The sequence below is a fragment of the Rattus norvegicus genome, chromosome 1 (assembly GCF_021556685.1).
Source record: "Rattus norvegicus strain SHRSP/BbbUtx chromosome 1, alternate assembly SHRSP_T2T, whole genome shotgun sequence".
Lineage (NCBI taxonomy): Eukaryota > Metazoa > Chordata > Mammalia > Rodentia > Muridae > Rattus > Rattus norvegicus.
In genome coordinates, this window is record NC_141534.1 from 66,149,984 (window position 1) to 66,171,593 (window position 21,610).

The 21,610-nt window shown below is 47.4% G+C and overlaps 1 protein-coding gene across 2 annotated transcripts in view; it reads left to right on the forward strand.

Moving 5' to 3' along the window:
* The window catches only part of Smoc2 (SPARC related modular calcium binding 2), a 128,798-nt gene that overhangs the window by 97,097 nt on the left and 10,091 nt on the right, over positions 1-21,610 (forward strand). For both annotated transcript variants that reach the window (XM_087651174.1, NM_001106215.2), the window contains 1 exon segment: positions 3,550-3,632. In XM_087651174.1, the coding sequence (XP_087507300.1) occupies positions 3,550-3,632 (83 nt within the window).

A 21,610-nucleotide genomic window follows, 5' to 3' on the forward strand; every position in this document is an offset into this window, starting at 1 on the left:
CATCCTTGCAAAGTTGATCTTCCCTCCGGATCAGACAGGAGGTTGGGATGGTAGACTTTGCAGGTTCCCCTGCCCCTATGGGTCAAGACTGACATTCTGACCATATTTCCTACAGTCTTGCACGAAGTTAGGGCACACCTGCAGGGCCCTGCTGCCAGACCTGGTGGTACCGAAGCTGGAGGAGTGGCAGATTTCTACTTGGCTGCTGTCCAGTAGTAGCAGGGGCTTGGAGAAGGCTATTGGATTCCTCATGTGGGCTGACAGCCAGCTACTCCATTAGTGCCGGAACAGACTTCCCTTTCACCTTTGTGAGGGCTGGCTCAGGATTTGTCCACCTGTCTGGTGCTGCAGTCTGGCACCATTTGCCTCGAGACAGCCTCCACTCTGACCCCAGTGCTCTGCACAGTGGCCGAGTGCATGTGGCCATGTGGGCGTGAAATTGCACTTCTCCATGGCGGCAAGCCTGGTATCTGATGGGCAGCCACGGCCAGGCAATGTTCTTTTTTTCTTCTTCTTTTGTGAAGTAAGCGCTGTTGAGAGAACAAAGGCTTTTGCAGCCAAATTCCCACAAGTTCCGCTCCAGGTTATGGTTTCTGTGCGGGCAAGCCTTTCTCCACGCTCTCTCAAATGTGCAAGACACAGTTACTTAAATGTGCTCTTCAGATTTCAGCACCACTGAAGACTCAATGAATTGGAATGGCCTGCGGACGGCCTGGCTCTCGGACCGTGTGGACCACACGAACACTGGAAATAAAGCTCAGCTTTCTGACACTGTAGGACAGGCCATGGCTCAAATATCATGGGACTGCTGGTTTGGGGTTCTACACCATCAGTTAGGAGCAGAGACACATGCTCACCTCTCTGTAGGTCACTGTAGCATAGATGACACCTTACCCTTAGCCCCCAGGCAGTACCTGGAAACTGGAGTGAAGCTCTGCTACCCAGGCATTTATTTTATCTAACTTTAGCATCACTCATTGATAGTGGTTAATGACCCCCCAGGCAGCTGAGTGCATTCTCTATTGTCTTCAGATGAATTTTGCTCCTGTCTGAAGACGTAGTCCTGGGCCTCAGAAGTCACCTGAGTAGGGGCCCCTCCACCGCACTGCCTCTGCCCTATGGTTCTGGATGGTGCATGCTGTCTGGCACTGAGCTCTGTGTTCTTAAAGAATATAGTCTAGTGGCTTTGGGAAGGATGTGGTAGCATGGCGAGGGTGCATTGGGGACTCTAACTTTGGAAACAATGTTTTCAAAGATGTAGAGTTTGTAGAAGGAGGGTGTTGATTTCTCTAGTGTCAAAGCTGTGTCATAAGTCGTTTATCATCATCATCCTCCTCCTCCTCCTCCTCCTCATCATCATCATCATCATCATCATCATCATCAACATCATCGCCATGACCATCACCATTATATCACAGCCCAACATATTGTCTTTGGTTTTGTGAGATAAGTTCCCATTCAACCAAGGCTAGCCTGAAACCCACTCTATAGCCAAAGTACCTTGAATTCTTTTTAAAAAATTTAGTGTGTGTGTGTGTGTGTGTGTGTGAGAGAGAGAGAGAGAGAGAGAGAGAGAGAGAGAGAAAAGAAGAAGAAGAAGAAGAAGAAGAAGAAGAAGAAGAAGAAGAAGAAGAAGAAGAAGAAGAAGAAGAAGAAGAAGAAGAAGAAGACGACGACGACGACGACAGGGAAGAGGAGGGGAGAGGAGAGGAGAGGAGAGGGGAGGAGAGGAGAGGAGAGGAGAGTCTGGACACATACATGTCACTTCATGCATATGGAGCTCAGAAGACAAGTTAGCTTTCTGGAGTCAGATTTTTCTTCCTGCAGAGGATTTTGGGGGTTGAATTTGGGCTGTTGGATTTCTGTGGCAAGAGTTTTTATGCTTAACCCTGACATCCCTGCCTAGATTTCCTGTCCTATCTCTACTTCCTGAGTTTGGGGACTACAGGCATACCCCCATGCCCAGTTTCAGAAGAGTTTAAGGAGTGTCTCATGTTGAGAAATTTCATTTTCTCTTATTTTCTATGGTAGGAAAAGAAATCAGTGACGAAAATTGAAGCTGAAGAAGTGTGCTCTTACAACCCTTCCTGTGAGTGGAAAGGGAAGTAGCCAGGGAGCGAGGAGAAATGTCCTGTAGAATCTTACCATTTCCTGACTGAAAGTTTGCAGCCCTAGACCATTCTATTCATACATACTCCTATTATCCCCAACCTAGCTTTCTCCTTTCCTAACTCGTGCTCCACTAGTCTATTCAGTGCTCCATGAAGAATCACCTCCTGTCCATCTCCTAATACATATGCAGCACCCAAGTCCCTAGGAAGGAATCTCCATGGTAGAATCAATGAATGAGACTTGGACAAAGAGGGTTACAATTGTGGGAAACAGACTCAGTCAGTGTTGAAGGCTGGCATCTGCTGGTAGCTGGGAGGAAAGACTAGATCATGGGTCATACCTTCCATTAGATGGTATAAGTCAGCAAGATAGGTTGTTATAGATACCCAAGGGAGGATGAGACCCCACCTCACTGGGATGGGCTCTTCTGTCCCACACACCTTGTCCTTGCAGAGGCAACCATTCCTTGACTTCACTGTGAGAGAAAGTACAGAGGGAGAAAGTCAGTAGTCTCTGGTACAGGACTCAACTTCACCTCAGCACTCACACAGGCCTGGAGCTAGAGCAGTTTCAAGGAGCCGTTGAACAGCATCAGAGGTACATCTGGGCTTGGACCAGAAACATCCAGGCAGCAAGTACCTCCAGGCAGAAGGCCTGGGCAGGCCTTCTGAGACCTGCTACTAACACCCGGTAAAACCCACAGCATGCTCCCTCCCTCCTTCTTTTCTTCTTTCTTTTTATTTTCTCTTTAAACATTTGGCCAAATTTCTGTAGCTCCATGAGTTGGACTGAAAAGTAGTTAGCCTTTCAATGACATAACTGCGGCGTCCAAGTTCTTCCTGAGACCTTGGCTCCTTTCTGAAGGAGCCAAGTGGCAAACCCTTGCGCCATTCATGCCCATGGTCCTCCCTCCCACACATTTGAAAACACCCCAAGAGACAACAGAGCAGAACACTTACTTTTCATAAAGACACAAAGTAGAAGATGGAGGGCAGGGTGTGGGTGTTTAGAAACCACCAGGCAAGACTCTCTTAACCAGATCAAAGGGGCGAGCCTGACCATGTGTGTTGAGCTGCAAGTCCTCTTTGTCTGATGACTGTGGAAATAAGTTGATCTAGGAATGTTTGGTCAAGCCACCGAGGAATTAAATCACAGGGCTATGAAACAATGGTAGAGCTTATGAAACATTCTAAATATAGATAGAAGATAGATAGATAGATAGATAGATATATGATAGATAGATAGATGATTAGATGATAGATAGATAGATGATAGATAGATAGATGATAGATAGATAGGTAGATAGATAGATAGATAGATAGATAGATAGATAGATAGATAGATAGATAGATGATAGCTTGTTAGATGTGACAAACTGAAGACAACTCCAACTCAGGCTCTCAACCCCACTCTTCTGTCTTATCACCTTCCTCCTAGGTATGAGCAGCCCAAATGTGATAACACAGCCCGAGCTCACCCAGCGAAGGCCCGGGACCTGTACAAGAACAGGCCACTGCAGGGTGAGTACAGCATCCACAGGGGTCAGGCAGCTTGGTGACCACTCGGGACCTCATGTAATGTGAGATGGGGAAGCCTGATGGACCCTGTGCCTTGTAGCTTCTACATGAAGCTGAATCCCAGCAGACATGGGAACCCATGTAAGAGACAGGTAAGACACACACTGATCTCAGAGCTAACTCCAATTTGGCAATGCGGAAAGGGCCACTGGTACATAACCAGACATGTAAAGGAAGAGGGGGAAATTGTTCCTAATGTGAGTTCCCCCTCCCCCCAAATAACCCTCCTGGGAGTTTCTGCAAGGCTTCACTCACTGGGGAATGGGCACCTTGACAGACTCTTTGTTGAACTGGCATTTGAAGCTGGCTGTTGTCTTTAATAAATGCAAGTCCATCTGTATACCAAGTGAACTTAGCTTCAAGGACTGTTTGAGATTAAACAGAGAGTAGATTTAGACTTACCATGCATCAGAGTTTTCTCTGTTGGAAGATGCTTCTTGGGTGTTTGCTTTCTCAAAAGGCATACAAGTGTCTGTCCATGACTGAGGAACAGGGGCCTCAGTTACATCGACGTCACAGGCAAACTTGATTCCATAAGTACCTTGCGTGGAAGAAGCTCTCTGCTTTGTTCTCTCTGGTTGTTTTTCCTTTGAGTGTCTGCAGACCACAAATGCCCCCATCAGAGTCTCCAGGCTCTGACAGCCTACTCTGTAACTGGCAAGGTTGGCCTGGTCCCCTCTGGTCAGGAGAAAGTCCTCCTTTATAACCATGAAGAGGAGGATGCACACCCACATTTCCTTATGGACCAATGGCACCGTCTGAGCATGCTCACTGCAGAGGAGCCGCTTCTCCCAGCATGGATAGCAGTGGCCCACCTCCTGCTCTGATGATCTCGACCAAGGCTGGTTTGCATTCCCTGTCCACCCATAGGTTCAGGAACCTGCCAGTGACCTCATCTTAAGGACACCATTCCTGTCCGTGGATATAGTCTTGCTTCCTGCTTCCTGGGTCAGGGATTGAGACAGAGAGGATGAGGTTCAGGGTGAATCTGGCATAGACACCCTGCCTCGGACCTTTACATATGGATGCTATGGTCTTAGAGACCTCTCAGCTGGTTCAGAGGTTTTCTGGCCTAGAGAGTACTTTCCCCCAGGTATCTAAATCAAATTTCCTTTTGAGGCCATTACTTATGTAGGCTCGGCTGGCTTTCAATTCCCACGCAGCTGAGGATAGCCCTGAATGTCTGATTCTCTTGCTTCTTCCTCACATGTATTAGATTATAGCCTCTGCCAGCATGTTAACTGAAATCAGGATTTTTGTATCAGTGGGCGATCTGGTTCCTTAAAAACAACATGCTTGCAACATTTGACTTGGCCTTATCATCTATAATTCCACATGTCCTCTGCTCACAATGCCTGCCTTGAAGAACCCAAGATTTAGGATTATTAATACAATGTCCTATGACTTCTAAGCACTGTGGCTCTCCCGCTCTGAGAACACCACACATTACTGTCCAGTGAAGCTTCCCTTTGCTTCTTTCATGGTGGGATTTCGTATGTTAGGTGGCTACTGTTCTTGATTCAAAGTCTGGGGCCGTAAGTAATTTGGTGAGAACGAGTGGCCATCGCTATGGAGAGCATGACATGATATCATTGACCTGTCTGAAGGTCAGGAGAAGTTACTCAGAGCAGCCAACACTCAGCACATAGAAGAGGTCCTATGTCGAGTCAAGGCAGCCACTGCACTTTGCTGGCACAAGGGGGTAGGACCACAGAGCCTTACCATTCCTCTGTCCTGACCCTGGAGAGGTCAGCTATGTTTGGGCAAGTGCTACTCACGCCCACTTCATAGCTCTCATTAGTTGGAAGTTATTAACCTTCTTAGGAGAGAAGTCATAAATGAACTCCAGGATGCAAGCTCTCCTTTGTGAGAGGGAGAAACTTATTTCCACAATAGCCCAGCAGCCAGCTGGTAGGTGAAGCCCATGTGACATAGGCTGAGGGGTGAGTTTTCCTCTGTGAAGATGCTTTCCGTTCTGTGTTGCGTTCCTCCAGCTCAGCAGCCTTCAACCCCCAGGTCAAGTTGGGAAGGCTGCTTGCTGTCCCTGCCTGTTTTGCAGCTCGTGCCAGATGAGAGCGAGCGATGACTTTGTCTTTGGAGTCTAGCATCAGGCTGTATGTGGAGAGCGGTGGTTCCTCGAAGTTCTCTCAGGTCAGGGACTTCAGTCAGGTTGGTTTATGGTGGCTATGAGGAAAGTAAAATCCGGGTTAGCAGGAACATAAAATAGTCACAGAGCCTTCTTCTCCCCTTCAGCAACTCTCCTTGTTTTGCTCCTAATGAAAAAGCACCTCATGTGGAGTGGCTAGGGAGTTAGATCAGTGGTCAGTAACAGGTACTGCTCTTGCTGAGGACCGGGCTTCAGTTCCTAGCACTCACATCTGTGCTCCACACCATTATTCCAGCTCCAAGGCCATCTGATGTCCCTGCATCCGTGTGAGTAGCCACACACAAACATAATTAAACGTAATTTTTAAAAGATCTAAAAATAGCTTGTGAGTGTTTTTGAACAATGTCCCTGCCCTGTTCCTTCTCCTATCCCACTCTTTCTATCTTCATATACTCTTGAGATAAAGAATCATTTGTGAGGAATTCAGTGTGATCATTATCGGAAATTTGTTCCTTTCTTCCTCCAAGACTTAGCTTCCAGGGACACCCTCCTGCCTCTCCATGTTCGGGTCTGGGGTACGCCTGTGTACCCAGGGCTTGAGATGCCCCTTTCCTGCACCTCACAGGTTCCCTTGGGCAAGACCCAGCCCTCCAACTCCCTTCTGTGGCACAGAGGCCATGAGATACGACAGAATAGGGATCTGAGTTTCTTCCTCATGCCGACCTTTGGCAACTTAGCACTGAGAAACATTTGCTCACTTCAGTTAGCAACAATCTCTTTTGTTTTTTAAATTTTTGTTTCTGTTGAGAGAGGCCTCACGCAGTCTACACTGGACTCTAGTACCTTACTACATTGTTGAAGGAGACCTTTGAACTCCCAATCCTCCTGCTCTGCCTCCTGAGTGCTCGAGTTACAAGTGTGTGCAGCACTGAGGACTGAGCCCCGGGGGGTCTGGTGCATGTTAGGCAAGCATTCTACCAGCTGAGCCACATGCCTCGCCTGTGGCATAGGACTTTAAAAGAGTAAACATTGGGGACGGTAACTGATCCTGGAAGTTTGCTGCCTTCTTTATACCTCAGCTCTTTCTACCCAGTGAGAGGACGTAAGAGACTCAGGAGTGTGTTCTCCATTTGGCAGCCCACAGCCATCGCAGGCGTAATTATAACCCTCGACTCAAACCATCGAGCCACCTTCTCTCTTTTTCAAGCAATATTTTAGCATGATTCTAAATTGCTTCAAAATTAATTATGACTTTCTGAGGCAGCAGAAAACGATCCCCACCTCGCCCTAGGCACGGCCTTGCTTGATTTCCAAAGGTAATTAGACCCTAAGCTATGCAGCTTGCCAGGTATCACATGACACATGGAGGGGTTGGTGTTTACCTTTCTTGCCAAGTGGATGGGCAGACAGCAGACGGCACTTTACACAGCCACAGGATTCCCTGACTGTGAGAGACAGCCACGTTTCTCATTTAAAAACTAGATGTCAACTTTCATGCTAGATTCAGGTTATGCGCTGCATTGGGACACAAGTCAGCTGAGATCAAGGTGACTTTAAGGCTTGTTTATTTATTATTCATTTTAAAAAATGTTGAGACAGGGTCGCATGTAGCCTCTGCTGACCTTGAACTTGTCATATTAATGAATGATCACCTTGAACTCCAGGTCCTCCTGCTTCACCTCCTGGGTTCTGGGATTACAGACATGCGTTTTCTCACCTGTTTTCTGTGGTGCTTGCTAGAGAAGCAAAGCTAAAGCCTCCCGCATGTTCTGCTAACTGAGGAACAGCCCTAGCTCATGCTGAGCTTTAGACATAATCCTCTACACTTGAACATACGGGTGAAACTGTGTGTGAGTGTGTGTGTGTGTGTGTGTGTGTGTGTGTGTGTGTGTGTCCCTCTGTGCTTACACAAGCTCATTCCTGCCATCTGCTTCCCTAATTCACACACACACACACACACACACGGGGGGGGGGGTATCCTGTGCCACCCTCCTTCTACTGAGCAGGTAGGGAGAGGGTTGGACCAGGTCTGTGGTGGCTCCTAGTGACAGTTTGAGAATCTTATTGGCCTTAGCCATAGACCTCCTCTTTCTAAGCAGCAGGGCTAGCCTCATTTTAGGGACTGGACACATGACAGCATCTTGTGCTTTGATGGGCCCTCTCGGTTTGCTGCCCTGTGCTCACCACCATGAATACCATCCTCAAGATAATTACCTTGTGCAGATAGCTCGACACTGAGCCCAACTAACTAGCTAGCCATGATTAGTGGTAACACAGCAGCGGCTCCCCTGTGTGTTACCCACAGAACCAATGTCATGGTGTTTAGAAGGCGTTGGTCAACTGGGGGAATCAGCTAGCAAAGGGCTTGGGAGGATAGGGAAGATTGTACAGCAAGGTAGAAACCATATTGGCTTGGTGGGACACCAGGGAGGTCAAGTGGACCACAGGGGCAGGTACACCTTCCCATCCATAGGTGCATAGGTCGTGCAGCAGGCCCTGCCTGGTGGACTGTAGGGAACTGGGGGCAGCATCAGGAATCAGACACATTTCCCATCACTCTGGTTGCTGTTCCAGAAGTGCTGAGAGACACCAACAGGAAAGAGTGCTTAAAGACTGTCAGATTTTGAAAAAAATCTACATATTCCCAAGATCTGCGGGCTTCGACTTGATTTCTTGTTTCCCCACATTTTAATATAAATACTTCATTTACAAGATACCCAGGGGTTTGCCCAAGAAGCTCAGGACCAGTATTAAATGACACATGAAATGGTAGTAGGGACATTCAACAGAGACTCTAAGAATCCTGGCTGTGGGCAGCTCTTGGACGCAGTGCTCTATCAACCATGGTTGTTTAGAGCTGTGAGTTCCTCGCTTTGGCTGGGCAGGTTCATCACTAGTTACTTTGACTCCAACGCATGGGGGAGAAGTCTTTACGAAGAAATGAGACAGAATGAAATTTAAGTCACTCTCAGTCCCCAAAGAAGCATCGCCAAGACGAGCTCACAGTGTAAGCAGTGTTTCAGAGACACGGCTTCAAAACACGTGAGGACGCACTGTCCTTGGACAACACCGAGTAAGTTTAATTGTTGCTAAACAATCTCCATTCTGTTGCAAATATTTCCTCCCTCTTTATTAAAGCCATTTATCTAAAAGAACCCGGTTGGAAGAAATGACCAGCTTGCTGTCCTCTGACTTTAGCTCACTTTACCCCGGGACTAATCTGATTTTTTTAAAGACCTAACAATAGCCAAGTTGAAAGCTCCTCATAGTACATCCGTCCACATCTAAGTGGATGTCTTAGGCAGAATGGTGCTGCCAGGGCCCTGCGTCACCAGGCAAGGCGTATATACCTCTCAGGTGGTGGTTTCTGAGGCAGGATCTCGTGGTGGTTGCAGCTCACCCATTTGACTGGGTGCCTGGCCACCCAGCCTTGGGATTCACTTGCTTCACCTCCCCAGCATGAGGATTCCAAGTGCTTGCCACTGCCCCTGCCGTTTTTTTTCATGGGTTCTGTAGAGCAAACTCAGACCTTCATGCCTGCAGGGCAAAGAGTTTACTTAACTGAGCTTTTCCCCCTGCCTCATTCTCCACACATTTTGTGTTTTTATCCTAAGCCCCAGCCCTGACTCTCATGGAGCTTCCCCTGATGGCTCCTGAGTCAGTCTTATTTCTGGGATGGTTTGGATTCCAGAGGGTAGTGACAATCTTCGAGTGTCACATGTCCCAGGCTGGTGAGCTGTGAAGTGAGGTGACACTGTCAGCCTGTCATGTTGGAGGCTGCCTCACCTCACCGAGTGAAGCCACTCAGACACTGTTTTCATCTGTTGCCTTTCTTTTCACTCCTACAATATTCTACCATCTAAAATCAAGTTTTCACCCTCAGTACTCCTGTGCTTTGAATCAAGAGCTGGTCACAATGTTACTCCTCTTTGGCAATGTGAGTTGTTCTTTCCCAACATTGTGAGATGTGTGTGTGTGTGTGTGTGTGTGTGTGTGTGTGTGTGAGAGAGAGAGAGAGAGAGAGAGAGAGAGAGAGAGAGACCAAGACAGACAGAAGAGAGACATAGATTAAGAGAGACACAGAGACAAAGAAACAGACATAGAGACAGAGAGACACAGAGGCAGAGAGAGACGAAACTGGGAATTCCTGAGGGTGCAGGTGTGGGAGAACCACCTCTACTCTCCAGGAGCTGGGGCCTGGATATCAAGCTCATAGTTTGATTACCCCACAATCCATGCCCTTGGGGGGGGGGAGAGAGAGAGAGAGAGAGAGAGAGAGAGAGAGAGAGAGAGAGAGAGAGAGAAATAGTGGTGTTTGTTAGGATCTCTGTTGATACCTGAGGACCTGAGTAGATTTGGGTAAAATTCTGAAAAGCTTTAGTCCAGATTTATCAGAAGAAAAGCTCCGATCACACCCAACCATGCTGAGTCAGGTCCCTCTGGAGGAAGACACAGGTATTGGGGGGTGACAGTCACCTGCTGGAGAAAGTCCAGGGGAGGAGAAAGGTACATCCAGCTCCTCAAGGTGATACTGGGCATGCATCCGGGATTGCATCTGTAACAGGCGGGACAATGAAAAGATCCTGCTGGAAGCAGAAACCGGATTATGTTCCTTTTATAACTTTCTTCAGACCAAGACCTTGGTGGCCACCTGCATAAATCAGTGACGGGCAACCAGGATGCTCCTGGGTGGCCAAAAATAGACGGAAGCATGGTTTATAATGAATACTAACAGGGCCTGGAAATTTCTACATCTTTTTCCTTAAACACGATTTAATATTTCTATCTAGCTCTCTTTTGACTGTCAAACTGAGGGCAATCAGTCTCACAGTCAAATGGAGTCTCTGTCTGGCAAAGGGTGATGTGGCTGCCCCTTATGTGCTAATTGCCTTTCAGAAATTCCTGGGGCGATTGAGGATGCTGATGCTGGCCGGCAGCACCACGTGTCTGTCTTTTCCCTTGGGTTCTTCCTATCTAATCAGCTTCTTGAGTCTGTGGAAGCCCCTTGTCCCTAGACAACAGTTGATGCTTTTCTCAGTCCTCACTCTGCTGTCTTGTCATCAGGGTCTCATGAAGTCCAAGAGGTGCTCAAAGATTGAGGACCTTGTGATGCCTGTCATGTCAGGACACCTCTGGGACACGCTGACATGCTCAGCAGAGAGGCTCGCTGTCACTTAACACCATCTTGTTAGATAGTAACCACTTCCCACCTTCCCCGGGGCAGAGCAGGCAACTTGCTCATTCAGGGCCACAATGGGAACTTTATCTCTGTAATTTTTTCTAATGGAGAACTTTTTCTGAAGTAATGAGAGGAATAAAGCAGACACTCAAACCAGAGCTCCACCGCTGCCTGTTGCTCTGGTCTGGCCATGGCGTGTTTGTTGCCCACGATCTTCACTCTTGAGATGTATACTCTGTATTGCACAGAATGGCTTCCCAGAACTTGCCACCCCAGCATCCCCTGTGCATGGCATCTGGGAGGCCAGATAGCTTCTATGTTAGTAGAAGTAGACAGTTGTTTTGTGTCTAGAGAAGGAGCAAGGAGCTGGGCTACAGCCCAACACCCCCTTTCCTTTCCCTGTTGACATTTATACCTACACCTCTATGGCCCACACAGGGAGAAGTGGATGCTTAAGAGCCCGTAAAATCTGGTTTTTCCTCCCAACTATTTAATTCCAAGAAATAACAACTCTGAGACTAATTATTTATTAATAAATGTCTAGGCCATAAGCTTTGGCTTGTTCTCTAACTAGTTTGTAAGTTATTATCCCGTTTATTTGTTTATTCTAACCAGAGTTCAGTACCTGCTGGTTTACATTTGTCTCCTCAGTGCTCTGGGGTAAATCACCCCTACCTCTAATTATTACCCAGCATTCTCTCAGGATGTCCCACCTCCTATTTCCTGCCTCAACTCATTGGCTATAAGCTCTTTTATTGACTGGTGATGCTTATAAGAGATCCTTTCTGTAAGAGCCGGTGCCTATAGCTGCAGATGGGACAATTTCATGTGTCCTTCATGTGTCATGTGTCCTTCAGTGAAGACAGTGTTTCCTCCACCCCTCAGGTCATAGCTATAGGAATATGGCAAAGTCTAAGCATGAGGTGGAGATTCCTGGATGCCTGATGGCTTGGAGTCCTCAGAAGCACCCAGTAGGAGCAGGTTCAAATTCTCACCACTCTGTTTTCACACAAGCTCTCATGCTTGCGTGACCCTTTAACTACTGAAGCAAGAGTCCGTGGGGGTGTGCAGTAGACAGAGGTCACACACACATTCCTCACACACACACTAAAGGCCGGAAGCTTCAGAACTCAGACATTGGTGGGCTGAGGAGCTTGCATTCTTCTGTAAGGGTTGGGGCTGGGAAGGTAATTACATTGTATCAAAAACAACCATTCAGATACATTGTGGAACATGATCGTGTAGACTTGGACAGGGAGGAGCTCTGCCACCTGCGCAGTATCCTGGGTCAGCTCCTAGGCAGCTGAGATATGACTGGGTGTCCAGAGAACACCCAGATCACATCATGCTTATGCTGTGCAGGGCACAGACACAGGGGGGTTACCTGGAGGTTGTATAGTCCAACAGGACTACATGCACTAAAAGTTGGGTCCAGCCACATGTAGTTGCCTTTAGGTGTCTGGGCCTTTTACCTTGCCACTGGCCTTTGGTAATTTTATTTTTCCAACTTTACTCTTTACATATTGAAAGTCAATAGTGTGTTCTTCAGCTTGGTAGCAAATCCCCAGTTGACCTGCCATGAGGTTTTGTGCTATCTTCAGAGTCCCAGTTTTCTTAGAAGCAGACAGTAACTGGGCCCAGAACCCACGCAAGCAACATATACACGTTTCAAGAACCCATGCAGGCAGTGTGTGTGTGTGTGTGTTTCCACCACCTGGATCCTATGCAGGCCACTCACGCCTACCCCCTCCACCAGTCTGCATTCCTCATCTTACAGCTATACACCCTGTCTCTTGCTCACACCTCCATTAAGAGGCCAATGACCCAGAGCTAACAAACAGGTTGTGGGTTGTCAGACTCTTGCTTAAAGGAGTGGCTGTCCAGGCCATCATGCAGGTTGTGTGGCCCCACAGAACTACATGTACTGCATGCTGCTCAGGGGATGTGATCTGATGAGGGAAGCCTGGGTCCAGCTGCACTAGCTGTACTTTAAGACTGAGAGTAGACACGGTACTGGGAAAGTTCAGTCATGCTGTCCCTAAGCCCACCAGTCTCCATGTGCTCGTTTGTCCTGTTGTATGTGATGGTCTGTGGCCATCCAATGCCAAAATGAGGACCACAGGGCACTTATCCTGAAACTAAGTTATCACTACTAGAGTCCTGTCATTAGAGCAACCCTGCAGGCTGTGCCACCTTTATACCGAGGAAACAGGAACCCTGGTGGTGATGCAAGCATTATTGAAAGGAAAACATAGCTTCCAGTTTCCTCATCCAGTGGCTGCCTCCCAAGTAAAACTCTAGGGGTATAGAAAATCCTTCAGGTTATTAAAGTAACCTATAAATATGTATAAGTGCCGAGGTGACAACATTCATTCAGAATGGAACTGGATTCCTGTTCCCTGAAGCCCTGGCTTTGTGACAGTCTAGGTGAAGGAGTCTGGAACATGGCCAGGGAAAGTCTGTGGGAGATAATCCGTCTCAGTTCTGACAAACAAGTGTGGGGTAGAATGCTGAGAGAGTCTGTTTGCAAATGCAAAGCCAGCAGCATTTAGCCAGTGTAAATTATTCTTTCATTCATATCATAGCCCCCTTCCTCCCCTCCCAGCCCTAATCAGACTGGTTTGTTTAGCAAGGTTTCTGTAGGATTAAGAGAGATGAATAGAGGCCTCCCTAAAAACTCTTGGGGGTACTCTGCTCTTTCTAGGACCCCTCAGATCTTCCACAGATACCTCACCTGGCATCCCACCAGTACTGGCACCCATTAAGGTACTGGCCGCTGGTGCTGGCTTTCAGTGTGTCTCATGCCTGATGCCCAGGTCGGAGTATATTATCCCATCTCTGAGGGTAAAGGACAGAAAAAACCCAGGACAGAGGATCAGTTCTCACACTTGGCCAGAGGGTGAGGAGATGCTGACCATGTTTTTCGAAAAACTCTTCTTTTTCGGTGAGCATAATCTTGGCTGCTCTGCTTACTTTGAGAGGACTGCCCTGGGTGGCTAGCATGCGTGTTCTCACTTCGTTGCCCCCTGTGTATGGGCACATAGTGCTTGTCCGATCAATTTCCTGGCCACCAGCATGTGGTTGCTCCATCAAGGTCCGTCTGTGGTCTTGACTTCATGTTCTCTGACACGTGCACCGTATCTAACTGTGTCCACTGTCTGCATTTGATTCTTCCTGAACACAAATAACCAAGATGAGCGTGTCTCCTGGAGCAGCCCAAACCTCACTCTTTTGCGATTGCCCCGTGTAGGAGGCAGCATTGATGTTCCACACAGGGCCATCAGAGGGTTGGGGCTGCCCCCACTACGTGCACTGTATGAACTCACAGCTCCAAGATTAAATTAAATAGGCTAGTTGTCACCTGGGAAATTTCAGTTTGTCTTCGATTACCACATATAGACCATCTGGCGACATTGCCTAGGAAGGAATCCCTGAGTCAAACAGCACCTTTTACATTAACAATCCTCTCCTTGCTACAGCGCTGGGGAACCCAAGAGTCATCAGGAAATGAGTTAGATTGTTCTGACATTTATTGAGCAGATATACCACTAAGGGAGCAGCTGAACCGGAGAGCAGATCACCAGGCACTGGGCCACTGGGTTGTAAAGTGGGATTCTTATCCTCAGTCCATGGTCCACTTTCCCTGCTGCCACGGAAGTGATGTCACACGGAAGAAGCTGACCTGTCCCTCTGCGCCTCTCAGGTTCCCTTGCTAAGCCCTGTCATCCAGTTACCTGATTAGGCTGCCATATCCTGTGAGAACCCCTGCTCCTACTCTGCAAGGAAGCCCCGAGTCTCTGTCTTTGAGTTCCCTAGGGCAGTATCTGGATGAACCATGGGAAGATTGCAGCGTTTTGTTCATCCGCAGTGCGGATGCTGCATGCATATGGCTTCTCCGCCAAGATTTCTAAGGTAGAAAGAATCCAAACACATATGGCTGGGTCTGGTTTCCTAAATGCAGCAAACACCATCCATCTCCTGTCAGACACCAATAAAGGTTGGAGCTGGCTCCCGTGAGGTTGAATTCATGGTGAGGAAACACTGACTAATGGTGTTGAATTGTACAGAATAGGAAGGAAGTCCTCATCAGAGGAGCCGAGAAGACAGTGTCTTTGAGCTGATTTAGTAAGAATGAGGGAGATGAGAACAGACAGAGAGGAACGACACTCAGAAACCAGACCTAGGGATCCGGAGTGAAGAAAGCCAAAGGCTGGAGAGCCTGTGTTTTATAAGAGCTTCCCTTGCTTTCCCTATTGTCCTAATCGTGGCATTAGGTATGTTCAGTGAGTGGAAATTTCACAAGTCATTGGCCGGGTCCCGGGAGATGGGTCAGACGGGCATAGTCTTTCCTTAGAGAATTTGCCACTTTCCTGAACTCTTTTCCTGGAATTTCTTGGGCCCTTTCCCTTGAGTAACGGCCAGGAGGAGAAGAGAGCGGTTTAGTGATTTGGCAGTGTTGTAGGTTTAGATAGCTTGTTGTGAAGTCGTGAGTTACAACATTCCCCTCCCTCCACTCTTCCAGGCTTGATACCCCAGTGAACTGGAAATGATAAAGCAGACCGACCCCCTTCTGTCATCTTCTCCCAGGCTTTTCAAATGACAAGAAGCTGCCTGGCAGCTCTTTCATCAGAGGTCGCTTGGGTGACTGGAAACTGTAACACCAGAGACACCCGGGAAACAGCAACTCTGCCAAAGCCCCATTCCAGTAGCCGCCATGTAGAGTCCTTAATTAATTGTTTTTTTGCCAGAAGATGCTCAGCCATGTGCGGTCATAGTTCTAATTTTCCAGAATACTAATAATGTGCCAGACACCAAATTATTTCTCTTCACATATTTTTTACGAGATAACTATTTTAAAAGCATAAAAAACAGAAGGCAGTTATGAAAACCATCACGAAGGGAATGTTTTTGTTCCCAGTGGCTGATATGATGGTGTGGTTGTTTGTTGCCCACTAAGAATTTTAGGTCAGCGAGTATTCATTTTCTGAACTACACTGATATTTCAGGCTTACATAGCCTGGGTGCATGTCATGTTAGACTATTTCATTTCATGTTGGTGCTACCTCAATATTCTAGTAATCACAATGATTTAGATCATAATTTGCAAACTTTTGGCTACCCAACTTATTGGGAAAGAAATCATCTTTGTACTATTTCTGAGTTTGGTTGTCAGGTAATTAATATCTGTCTTCACTGATACCATTGTGGAATGTTCTGCAAAGGAGAAGACTGAAGACAGAGTTTTGTATCTTTTCCTGGCATGGCTCTCTAAGACTGTCATTGGTCCAAGGTGTTTTTTTTTTTCTCAATGTTCCTGACCCAGATGTAAGCTAGTTAACTCTGTCACTGAGTGGGTGGCTCTGGTACACCTCAAGGTCGCACCTGATCCTCCTGGATCCCAAGGGCAGAAGTTTCCTCTGTCTCCCGCTGTCCTTGGGGAGCCTCCTGAAGCCACAGAGGCTTGTCCAGTTGAGACAAGAGCAATGCATCATTCTGTGCTTTCTGTGAGTGTTAGTGAGAAACCACATAAGCCCAATCTCCCTTCTCCTTGAGGACAATTGTTTACCATGACTAACAGCAACTTTCGTCACTGGGTAGCTTGCCTTCTCCTGCCGCTGGGAACCAAATCAGATCAGTCCCCTCTAGAGAGCTCTAGAACAATGTGTTGCTTCTTCCATTTCATAATCTTGGGATGAATCCTGAGCTCTGGAGATTCTCAGGATTGAGAAGCAGAGGAACCTCAGTTGAAGTTGTGGTAAGTTTTCTGTGTATAGCATTTTAGTAAGTGCCTCACCCATGCCATGGATCCCAGAGCTCCCAAGAGATAATCCCTTGGCCTTCATGCACATACAATATGAATGAATCATGGCAGGGACAATAGAAAGACAAATGTGACCGGCTCAGTCATTCCAGAGTCCCCAAGACAATGCTGACAATGCAGAAACTGTGGCATTTGAGTGCTGGCCATGGAAACAGAACAGGAAGTGAGGTCCCATGAGAAGCACAGAGGTCAAGGTGGGAGGCAGCGTGTGGGAGGTTTAGTGGAGCCTCCTTCTTGGACTCTACGTCATTCAGTGGGTTAGATCCAGGACTTCGTGCAAGTGTGTCATCATGTCAAACTAGTACATATATGTTGATTGATGAACTTGTGGCAGCCAGCGCAAGTGCTGCGTTTTACCGCTGCCATTAGCAGTGGCCTTGGGGACACGTGGCAGGTAGAAGAAGGCAGGAACGCTGCCTGAGGGGTAGTATGGAGGGAGCACAGTCAAGAGGGAGCTGCAGTGGGTAGGGAGGGGGCTGAGGAAGAGCAGGTCTGGGGTTTCCAAGCTAGTAGTCATGAGCCTTGCTGTGTCCTTTGGAGCTAATGTGCCAGGCAAGAGGACGATGATGGGGGTTAGGAAACCAGCAGCCTGAGAGCCTGCCAGGCCTTCTCAGGGCCACTGAGGCTCAGCATTGACCTATGACCTCACTGGTTTTTGTTTTGGGTTTTTTTTTTTATGATAACTCAAAGAAAGGACACAAAGTTTAGACAAAGAGAGCTGAGGGCCTGGGATGGAGGACAGAAGTTTACCTTTGAAGAGAGAGATGCCTACAGAGATTTCTACGCTCACTGACTTGTGAGGGCCTGGCCTGGCTGCCCCTGCAGACCTGGATGGGAGCATGCACAGGTTCTGATGAACTGACCGGAGTATAACGCTCTGAGATGCTGCTCCGTAGAGGGTTTCCCGAGAGGGGATGTTCAGAACAGAGTGGTCTTCGTTGGGTTTGGGCCCTTGTTTCTCTTCGTGTTTCTCTGATTGTCATGTGGGCCCATGGCTTTGCCTGGAGGTCGGTCTATATACTAAGACAGAGACGGATGCTGAAGGCTCACAGCACGTCTCAGGCAGGCAAGGCCACCCGCATCCCTCACACCCAGCTTTCATTAGTCACCCAGACTCTTCCCGGCGTGTGCCACAGACCTGCCACCATCTCAGCAGTGCCATAAGGGGGTAGAGGGATGGGGAATGCACTATTTCTTTTTTTTTTTTTTTCAATCAACATGGGTCTTTTATTATTAGATGACAATGACCTTGAAAAGACAATAGATGCCTCTATTTACTCAAAGAAAGCGTTACTTAGAAACTAACAGAGTGACGTGATCAACATAAGCTCTTTACCATCAATAAAATCCTTCACACCTCTTTAAAGCCCATTACTGTTTGTATCAATCTGCCAAGATGCTTGAGGACGGAACTCTACTATAAAAGGTGCCAATAAATTCTCTTGTTTACATCCTTTAACATCAAGAGTACCACCTCTACACCAGTGCTAAGCCTTGGGTCCACCATTAGATGTACGAAAATTATCCAGCACAGTGTTTGAGAAAGTAGTTTCCAAGGGATGTAATGAAATCGTGTTCTTTTTTTTTTTTTTTTTTATTATCTTGAGTATTTCTTATATACATTTCAAGTGTTATTCCCTTTCCCGGTTTCCGGACAGACATCACCCTCCCCCCTCCCCTTCCTTGTGGGTGTTCCCCTCCCAAACCTCCCCCCATTGCCACCCTCCCCGCATAGTCTAGTTCATTGGGGGTTCAGTCTTAGCAGGACCCAGGGCTTCCCCTTCCACTGGTGCTCTTACTAGGATATTCATTGCTACCTATGGGGACAGAGTCCAGGGTCAGTCCATGGGAATGGATGGGGAATGCACTATTTCTTATAGTGTTTATTATCAAATGTACATCAATGCCCAAACTGGGAACTGTTCTCAGAATGTAGGTATTCTGGCAAATTCACTGCCAACGTCTGACTATACTCTCAGGAGTCATTTTCTCTTCTCTATTGGTCTTCCTGTCTGTTTCAAAGTTTAAATGAAGACACCATGATCTATAGAGATCACAGAATTTCCTGTCCTGTGTTGGGACTCCTGAAATTTCACAGGAGCCTGAAGAGGCCAAGTGGACTGACTGAGCATTCAACTCCAGGGACTCCCCAAGGGGACATGGCTACTCAGAATGTATGCAGACGCCACCCACCCAGGTGTCTGTGTCTTTAGACAACTTAGCCTGTGTATGTGGTCAGTGCTTGGTCTCGCTGGACACAAACCTATACACTTTATTTCTCCCCTGGTTGCCTGGTCTCTGACTCTGTCTGTCCCCATCTGTGACATGATGACTCTGTCTTGCCTTCACCGAGTTGCTTCCTGGAGTGCCGTTAGCAACCAAGTGTTCTTAACACATTGACAGTTCAGCTCTAGAAGTAATGTTCTGGGCAGTTTCTGTACAACAACCTTCGCTCAGGAGAACATCAAGCAGCAGCATATGTTTATTTCACCACATGACAGAGTGAGAGCAGACCAGCCTGGAATGGGGGCCAGGCACCAGAACTGGCTCTGACTCTTGGAAGAGACTTACAGCGCCACATTACAAGGTGGAATGCGTCTTAAGATGCTCACTCTGCCTCAGGGGGTCTGTGACCTTAGTTGTTGTAAGGACACAGACAGGAACCCAGAGACAACCCATGAGTCCTGTAAAGTGACTCTGAACTTTGCTCGTGACGGCTCTCCCACTATCTCTTCAGCAGCACTTCCCTCTCTCTACAAGCACCTTGAGGGCTGGGGTCATGGCTGTCATCAAGGCCCTTGACAAATGTCACCGATGCTCTTGGGAAGCCAAGAGAGATTCCAGGCACCAGCAAGGCTGGCTTGAGGATAAATGCCTAGGCAACTCTGTCTTTCAGACATGTTCCTCAGGTTCCTAGTGTATATTCTTCTGATGCTCAACTTATGGAGACTTAAACCGAGGCAAAGGCTTTCTGGGATATTCGTTAAGAGAAGTCCCACAGCTTTATATCCATAGCTTCTTTGAAGGATTAGGACAATGGGGGCCATTGACAAGCCGTGTGCCTCACATGACTTGCTTTTCCTAATTGAGTTGATTTCCACCAATGTATGAGTATAAACTCCCTAACGTGCACCCCTGAGCCCAGGAGCTGCGCTTTAAAAGATAGGCAATACGATGATATAAAGAGATCTGAATATAAATATTTCAAGTGTAGAAATAAAGAAAATAGCAAAATAGAGTTAACACAAGAGTGGGTTTTCGTTTTGTTTTGTTTTAATCTTGCAGTTGGAAAGTTTGGTGAGATTTTCTCTAGCACTAAACCCTCTGTGGGCTTAGCCCGGAGGAAGGATTACCGGATCGGCTTTTCACACCTGTAACAAGTTGCAGGCAGCTAAACACAAGCAGCTGAGCAAACTCCCCTAACTCTTGGTTGCTTGTGTCTAAATTTTGATTCTTTTCATAGTTCTAAATTTAAATGTTAAGGAGTTATGAGCTGTGCGTGAGGAAAGAGAGCGGGGGATTGATGGAGAAATAGGTCCTGTGTCTGCGAGCAGGCAAGGAGGAGATGGTAGCTACTTGGAACAGTCACCTTCTAGGAATATCTGTGACCTCATGTTTTAGAAGCCCTGTGACCATGGATCATTACCTGTTGCTTAAGTCCCAGACCTCTCAGCCAAGCCCATTTCCCAGCTCCCCGCACCTTGTGTGGTGGAGTCTTCTTTGTACATGGGATAGGCTTCCACTGGGCATGCTCACAGCAGCCTCTTTCTTGCCTGCGCACAAGGCTTCACACCTTCCCCTCCTCACTAACTCCTCACCAAGGAGACTGAAGTCATCTGAAGATCGCTTTCCGCTCTGGTCACATACTCACTAGGATGGTTGTCCAGGTAGGGTGAATCTGGTCCTTTATCCCCAATTCTGTGGCCCTAAGAGTGGTAAGGAGAACTCACAGGCCTTGATCCTTGCTCAGGGACGGGGTCAGTACATTGGCTCCCTCTAGCCTGGCCTGGTGGTAGTTTCAAAGACCATCCACTTTCAGATTTCCACTAAGTGGATATAAGATTCATGCCTCTTTCTCTTTGTGTCTTTCTGTATTTCTGTGTCTCTCTGTATGAACAGATTCATCAATTTTTCAAGGCTGGGGGGGGGTGCCTAAAGCTGGCATGGTGGTGGGGAGAACCTGTGTGTGGAGATGGCTTCAAACATCAGGTATAACATTTTGTGCTATGAGCTGGAAGCTGTGGTCCAACCTCTGCTAACATCATGCTCCTCAAGACTCCTCAGTCCTTAGAGGTTCTTGTTAAAAAATGCTCAAGGAAGCTCTAAACTCAGAGAAAAGAGTACCCTGGTAGTTTCTCACTGAGAAGTCACTGCAGACAGAGGGTATTTTTTTGGCTGAATGTCAGGTTCAATGTTACAACTTAAAATAGACTTTTTAAACTAAGGACGTATCCACAAGTCTAAAACATGTCATCAACCAGATACTTCAGACTCATGAATTCACTGGCTTTGACCAGCTCAAGGCCCAAGTTCCTATCCCAGTGGCCTTCCCTAATCTCAAGGTGTTTCATTGGCATGGAGGCTTGCTCTCTTTATGCCTGACCAGCATGTGTATAAAACCCAGGTTAGGATCACCCAGTCTCTTCTCTTGATAAGCTGCTCTTTGCCTCCATTGGCTATGCGTGGGGTTTCCTTGTGGTAGCCAGGCATACCATGCAGGTTACTGGGAGAAAGTCTGCATTCACTGTGATGATCCACAGAGTGGATTTGCCCTGCAATCAGGAGACCCATTGTAAACATGCATAAATTCATAC